The following is a 7720-nucleotide window of genomic DNA, read 5'->3' as shown; positions in this document are numbered from 1 at the left end:
GTCCTTAAAACGAAGGGTACAACAAAAACGTGGTTAGTCATATGGTAATCCATAGACATACATCGTAAAACATTTGGGTTCTATAGACATGTATTGGTTTAATTTATGCATGAAAGCTACATGTTTCATGTGGTATGTTTTGAATGAAAACTTCAGGTTTCAAAGGCACTAAATATGAAACTACAGGTTCAATTTAGTTTTATGAATGATTAGTTCATAAATGAGAGGTTCTCAAATTCTTTTGCTTCGGGACTACAAAAGTATGTCAACGGTTCAAAGTATAAAAATAAATTATTAAATCGTTAATGTTCAAAAGTGATCTTCAGGTCAATAATTTTGGATTCATTATCAGATTAATGGATTACAGGTCACTTTTAATTAATTCAATAGATCGGGACCAAACAGGGTCGATCGTGGAAGCAAAAGAATATGGGAAAAGAGCCTTGCAAATTCGGCTGCAGGCTTATTGGGCCTTGGTTAAAGTTGCAGGCCTCAGGCTGAGCGGGTTTGGGGAGCCCAACAGCCAAGGCTGCTGGCTTTGGGCCAAAACTAGGACACAAGTGCAGGCCCATCAAAACATGGCCTTTGGGTTGGTCCGCGGAAGCCTACCAGCAAAAACTACGGGTGAGTGGGTCGAAGATTGGGGCAAAGCTTAGTGAGCGATAAGCTGCTGCAGGGAGGCCTGTCATGGGCAAAAGGAAGCCCAATAGCTATGGGTTGCTGGAGTTGGGCCAGGGACTCGGGACAACGAGCCAAGAAGGCTGCAGGCTTTCTTGGTTGGGCTAAAGGACTTCATGAAGCTTATTGGGCCGAAAGCTTAGAGTCCGGGTTAGCGTAGCAAAGCGCAAAAGGCTGCTGCCGTGAGGTCCAAGGTGTCAAAACGACACCATGCCATGACGTGCTCCACGTGGCTGGGCTTCAGGCCAACAACGGTGGTTTGACGGCTGTGCCGCACAGTTCCCAATTTTTTTTTTTTTCCGATTTGTCTAGGGTTTGAAAAACCCTAACATGCTTCTAATTTATTTATATGCTTTGACTCACAATTCCACATAGCAATATAATTGTGTAATGCATGAAACATATATATATATATATATATATATATATATATATTTTGACAAATATATGAAACATATACAATATATATATATATATATATATATATATATATATTAGAAGGAAAATATAAACATAGAGGGTTCATGCATCATGGGGAATGTTTTCATGCTTCATGGTTGTTTCAAATATCTCCCCTTATTTTAAGCTTACCTGATTGGCAGAAAAGAAATAAGAGCCTTTGAATTTTGTAGAAGATTGTCTCCTACAATTCGTCAATTCCTCAGTTTCTGGCAATAGCGTGTTGATAGCGTGTTGTAAGCCTATTTAACTAAGCTATTCTAGGGGAATAGAGAGGGGGAGGCCGTCGGTAATGAGAGAGAGAAGAGAGATTTAATTGTAAGGGATGTGTTGTATCATCCCCATTATGGCTTTATTTATAGTAGGATAGGTAAAATCCATATCCTTTTAAGATTACAACTCTAATAGGAATTAGACTACTAAAAGGAATATAAAAGATATCCTTAGATACACTAGGATTTACACAATCGCATTCCTATTCCAAATATGACTGCAACATATATCACATTAAATACCATATTATTTTTAGTCATTTAACATATTCAAAGCAATTTATATAAAAGTTTACCAAACACTAAGATAATGCTTCTTTTATTAAAAGCACTTAAAAAAAAAAATTTACCAAACACTTAACAACTTTATTTTACAGTTGTTTAGCCCTTAAAGATGATTTGTCTACTTCAACTTCAGAGTGGCCATTTTCATCCCCATTGATATTATATGATCACCTCACTCATCTTTTCAATATGATATACATGTGCTCCAATATTCTCGTAAATAGAGTTTTATGTTTCTACTTATGTATCTCGAGTTTGAAACTCCCACCTCCCGTAAGTTAATGTAATAGTTTAGTAATTACAGTCACACTGAGAAAAGCCCACATACTAGGATCAATTTGAGAACGGGGGTTGTAAAAATAGCTTCGGATTTTGACAAGTTTATACTGAAAACGAAAGGGTTTTCAAGGGATCCCTAAATAAACTCCCTAAATATGAAATCTTACACTCGAAACGAAGCCCAAGTTTCTTTGAAAATCAAGAAATTCTTCACTAATATGCAGGACTCACATATGAACTATTAGGCATGATTGGAAGAAAAATCTACGACTAAAGAAACAAATCATAAACATAAACGGTAAAAGACATAAGACTGCATCATTGTAATTCAAGCCAAGTAAAACTACATTTTCAATGTGCCTTGCCGATCTATTCATCGGAAAATGCATCTGGTGTGTGTCTATCAAACTACAAATGGATAGAATAATGATGGTATATCTCATCACTTCTCTAATGCTATATTTTGTAAAACAGGGGGAGCTATTTAAAGTTGTTTATGGTATGCAAGAAAGATTTCATATCGTCGTTAGCAGTTCAAACCCCAGTCATAAGGCTGGTATATCACCTTCAACTGAGAGTCGGCAAGAAATTCCAGTAAAGCTTCCGAGACAGCTGGATCGAGGTAGTTTGACGAGTGCTTCAGTACCTCTACGTCATTCTTACCAAAATCTATGCTAAACCTGAGCGTTAAAGAGTATTATTAGATGAGAGAAGTTAATTATTCGAAAGTTTCAGAACCCCAATTGAAAGACTTGAAGCATGTTCCTATTATTTGTTAAATATATGATAAATAAAAGACCTTTTTGCAGAACAACTTACCATTTAAGAATCTTGTTAGCTGATGCAACCTTGGAATCAAAATCGATAAAAAGACCTCCATTTCTTAAGAAATCACGGGCTGCTTCCATCAGCTCTTTATCAATGTCACCAGGAGAATAGCAGCGAAGAGCAGGGCCAGATCGAGTACCGCAAACCAGCGCAAAATGAATAAGAGGTTCTGGGTAAGGAAGAGCCACCTGTTACGGAAAGGTACAAAAATGAGGCAGAATAAATTGCCAACAGAGAGAATCAGTTCTTAAGAGATAAGAGTTGCTTAGCAGCAGAATGTAATTCTGGATTTTCATGACTTAAAAAGAATGTGTAGCATCTAACTCTTAACTCTCAAATCGAAAACCAGACAGGCAAGTTTTATAACATTATGGCCTAAAGAAATCTGAAATGCTACACTCCGGAATGCCAAATTTGTTTAATCATGTACACTACGCGAATACATAACCCTGTCTGTTAACAACTAAAACACACAATGACAGAAATTCACACACATGACAGATGCAGCCAAGAATAAGCGAGCCATGTCAATACTGAAGAAGAATATTATCATCTTACCGGCGAACGCTTATCTTTTGCACCAAATGGCTTCATGAGATTGTATGGTGGTCGCTGGTTTCCACGTAAAATACCATTTTGAATAGCTGAAAGTGAGTATGTGGACCCACCAACAACATAATTGAAGTCTCCAAACATCCTCTTTCGTTCTATTGCTCCGGCTGGATGACCCCATACCAATATCGCATGGATGGCCATCATATTGTAGAGATTTATAAAGAAAGCAAGTCTCTCCTCCCTCTTCATATCCTTCACTTCCACTCTTTGAAGCTCTTCTACTATTCTCATATATCTACAAAGATATTACCATTAACAATGCCTTAGATATAAGATACCAAAATACTTTTTTCCAGCTAGAAATCATTTGAGAGAAAGAGAAAAAAAAAGAGAAACCTTGCAAATTCCTCACTTCCATGGATACTTCTGTAATCAACATGCTTTCCATCCTCTGACACATAGGCCTCAAGAATTGCACAATATAAAAACCTCAACCTTGATGCAATTTCTAGGATGGGTTTTGGCTTTACATCAATTATACCCCTTGGAATGTTCTGACATTGAGATACAATTGGATCATCATCCAAGAACCGATACAAGTGGTTCCCATCCTCAAACAGGTTTTCCCTTGTGCAACATAAAAGCATTGTTGAGAACAAACAGAAGAAAATATGTCAACAATGGAATAATATATGTGACGCAAGTTGGTTTGACATGAAAACAAAAATTGACATTGTCCACTTACAGTTCACGCATTAATCGTTTAAGAAATATGTCTTCCGACCACTAACTCTAACTTTTAACATGACACTGAATCATGGGCAGCTGACAACTCATTTTCAAAAATCTCTTGTAAATCAAATGTAATTTGGCTTGAGTATTTTTCTTTGAACTTCTTTCCACTCAGAATTTCCTAGCAATAAAACAAAGTGAATGAGAATATAAAGACACTTCAAGGCAAACTTCGAGGGACTCACTCAAGAACATTCTGAAAAAAGAGTTTGCTTGCAAGCTTTCTCCCAAATTCAATAGCCTGCACCATAAAGAAATCGAAAGGTAAAAGGGAAAAGTCAATAACAATAAGATAAGGTGGCAATTTGTTTTGCATATATGGTAGATACAACACACTTCATGAAATCTTTTCATGCATATGAGATAATTTCCAAAAGAAGATTCACGGATCAAGACAAACAAATTTATAGTAAGGATGCCCGGTAACCTCTTAAGTAAAATGTAAATATAAACTAGCCTGTTGACAGGGGGAATTCCTATGACCACTCACAAAGTTCAACTTGCTTTCCACAATTTTAAAAAAGAAAAGAAAAATAAAAAAACAAACCTCTTCCCTTTCCAGATACTGATCCTCTGATAAGAAATCCACTGCTTCTGAACCTGAAAAACAGTTTGTGAACCTGCGCATTTTATGAAAACGGTCCTTCACATCAACAAATTCTTTCATTTTCCGGGCAAGTAAAGCTAGTTCATCAATAGCTCCACTGTTGGACAAATCGTCTTCACCCGAAAGTGGCGGCAAAGGAGCTTCTGATGACGGTGCTTCACTAATCAGATATTCAATCTTCTCATCAAGTTTTCCAGACTCGTCCAATCCCTTTAGCTCACTTAAGCCTCCAATCAGGATTTCATTGAAGAAAACCTTTGGAACAGCATAAGACCCAGCAAATTTCTCTAACTCAAGCTTTCTACTGGGATACACATCAATATTGATCTCAACATATGGGAGCTTCTTCCTGTGGAAAAATAACCTAGTCTCTTTGCAGTCCTGGCATCCTAATCTTGTGTACAGAATAATTCTTCCTTTTATGGCTATAGCTTGTGCTCGTCCTTCAGTGACTTCCTCCCTCTGTGCAGCTTTGTTTTCTGCATCACCATCTTCATCTCTTTTGCCAGAAAGGCGACGCAGAAATGTGGAGACCACAACTACACCCTTAACCTTAACAAGGTTTTTAAGTGCCACTGCCTTTTCAACTACCCCCTGGTTCTCTGAATCAAGATCTAAAGAACGAGTGGACATACTTCTGTTAGCTGCCATCCCGGGAATCTCGTTTCCATCAAACACCGGCTCTTGCTCTTCCTCCTCACCAAGAATTTCATCTGTGGTTTGATTTGTCTCCTGATTTTTGGACTCCAAATCCTTGCTTTCATCTGCCTTCCTACCCAAGCTACCATGTAAACCATCTTTGTGCAATTTTTCTTGTTGTTCTTTGGACTCCACCTTATGAGCAGAGTCCCTTTGTCCCTTATCGGAGTCTAATTCTTTGTCTTGAACTCTTGATTCCAAATCCCTACTCTCATCAATCTTCCCACCTATGTCACCGTGACTTGGGTTATTGTCCAAGTTTTTGCCCCCATCTTTAGACTTCACATCCTCGCTCCTGGCGGTCTTATCAATTAGTACATCTTCTCCACCATCATTGTCTAACTTGGGACCACCAGTGCTTGTACTCGGAGTTTTTGTCTCCTTTGATGGTTCACCCTGATCTTTCTGAAGAGCAAGTGTATCTTTGTCCAAATCTTGAGCATCCACAAGACTTGTGATATTTTCCTTAGGTGAAGCCTCCTTCTCCATCAGGCCGGGAAGAATGAATTTCAAGCACTAACTCATTATAACACAGCCCTTAATTTTTAACTCTATAATTCAATGAATTTAAGCAGGATCCTGCAAGAGTTTAAACAAAAATTAAGAATGTCATAACTTGGAAAGCTATTAACAAAATAAAATGCAAAGCTGCTAAATGTTAGTTGATAGTAATTAACTAACAATATTGCAAGAAAACTATGGTTAAAAACAAGCCTAGCAAGATTGTTATTGGCAAATACCAATTAAAGTTTAAACAGACATAGTAATTTAATAAAATGTCACCAAGCGAAAGCTTTGTGTGTAGTTCCTAGTTGAAAACAATTACTAATCCCTATGCAACACTAGTTTATCCATTCAACTGAGAAGCACAGAAGGTAGTCTGTAGTCACGTTGATGGTATAATTACTGCCCAATAAACAGGTCAAAATCAAAGGTATGAATAGCTTCAGTGAGAAAAAAATTACAGTACCAATTTTGCAGTCCCAGAAAAAAGTACCAATTTTAACAATAACCAACAAAATAGCATTAAGCAAATGTGAATTTTCAACTATTTTGACCAAATAAATTACTTTCCAATTTCCATCCTAATTTCATCAATTTCTCAGTAAACGAAACACGCAAAAAAATATAATCAGCAGCCAATTCAACAATTAACAAACGAATTACAGAGAATCAACTAAAAATCAGCGTAAAGCGATGGAGAAACGAGAGAGAAATCTCACAGATCTGAGAGGGAGTGAGAGCGCGCGCGATTGGTTGGATTGGAGACAAACCGCTCAGAGAGAGAGATCTCAAAGGAGTTACAGTGAGGGGCAATAAACGTTTGGGTGAAAGTTACAGTTTTGATTTGGGGGTTTAGAGGGAGAAGATGATTGAAGTGAAACCGCGACTTTCAGAGGGAAAAGAGAGGAGAGCAGGAAGCGGGAAGTCCGTGGGCTGAAAACATGAAAGTTAAACACTCGGGGTTTTGGACTTTGAATATTCTTGTGGGCTTATTGGGTTGGGAATTTATTTTTAATAAAATTCTTATTCCAAAACCAAACTAATAATAATATAGTTCAAATTTATTTTTGACGAGACTTGAACCTAAAATGAAATACAAATAATTCTTCCTTTCTTTTGTCGAAATGATGTATTTTCTTAGTTTTTGAATTTATTTCCTCAAGGATTATAAAACTTTAAACAAATTTTTCTGTCTCTGTTATTTTATATATATATTATCAAAGACTATTTTATTTTAAAGTTAAACAGTACAAAAATGTTTGATTAAAATAAAATATCCTACTTATTTTAAAATCAATGATATCCGAGCACAGTTTTTAAAAACAGTTTGTAACTTACTTTTAAAAGCTGTTTTAACAAAAAGCAGAATTGATTCTTTAATAAATATTTTTAATTCCTGTAATACGCTCATTAATTTAAAAAAATAACATTACTTATCCTTCTAAACACATTTTATCCTTGAAGAACAAAGCCTACCACTACAAACCCTAATCTCTTACACTACCATTGCCATTACCACCACCACACCACAATCGTGCCGCCACCACTACCACTACAACTGCCACTACCATTGTTGCTGCCACAGTCAACACCACCACCATAACACAATTGCACCATCACCGTTGTTGCCTCCTCTACCACCGTTGTTATCTCTGTAGCCCAACCACAGCACCCTTTTATTGCAATGTTTAAAAAAGAGGTACAAGTTTGTTATGTGTTTCAAAGTTGAGGTGGTAAAATGTAGTTTACTATGTTATTTACT

At 36.9% G+C, this 7720-nt stretch overlaps 1 protein-coding gene across 1 annotated transcript; it reads right to left on the bottom strand.

Moving 5' to 3' along the window:
* Nucleotides 1-2265: 2265 nt before the first annotated feature.
* LOC103441611 (uncharacterized) lies at nucleotides 2266-6935 on the bottom strand. The gene is made up of 7 exons (XM_008380295.4): nucleotides 6678-6935; nucleotides 4696-6033; nucleotides 4334-4389; nucleotides 3753-3983; nucleotides 3360-3651; nucleotides 2793-2989; nucleotides 2266-2653 (listed from the first exon to the last, which is right to left on the bottom strand). The coding sequence occupies exons 2-7, from the start codon at nucleotides 5941-5943 to the stop codon at nucleotides 2500-2502; spliced, it is 2178 nt and encodes a 725-aa protein (XP_008378517.1). The 5' UTR covers nucleotides 5944-6033; nucleotides 6678-6935; the 3' UTR covers nucleotides 2266-2499.
* Nucleotides 6936-7720: the final 785 nt, after the last annotated feature.

This window comes from Malus domestica, chromosome 08 (assembly GCF_042453785.1).
Source record: "Malus domestica chromosome 08, GDT2T_hap1".
NCBI lineage: Eukaryota > Viridiplantae > Streptophyta > Magnoliopsida > Rosales > Rosaceae > Malus > Malus domestica.
The sequence above is the reverse complement of the archived record's forward strand: the minus strand, read 5'-3'. Positions and strand labels throughout refer to the sequence as shown.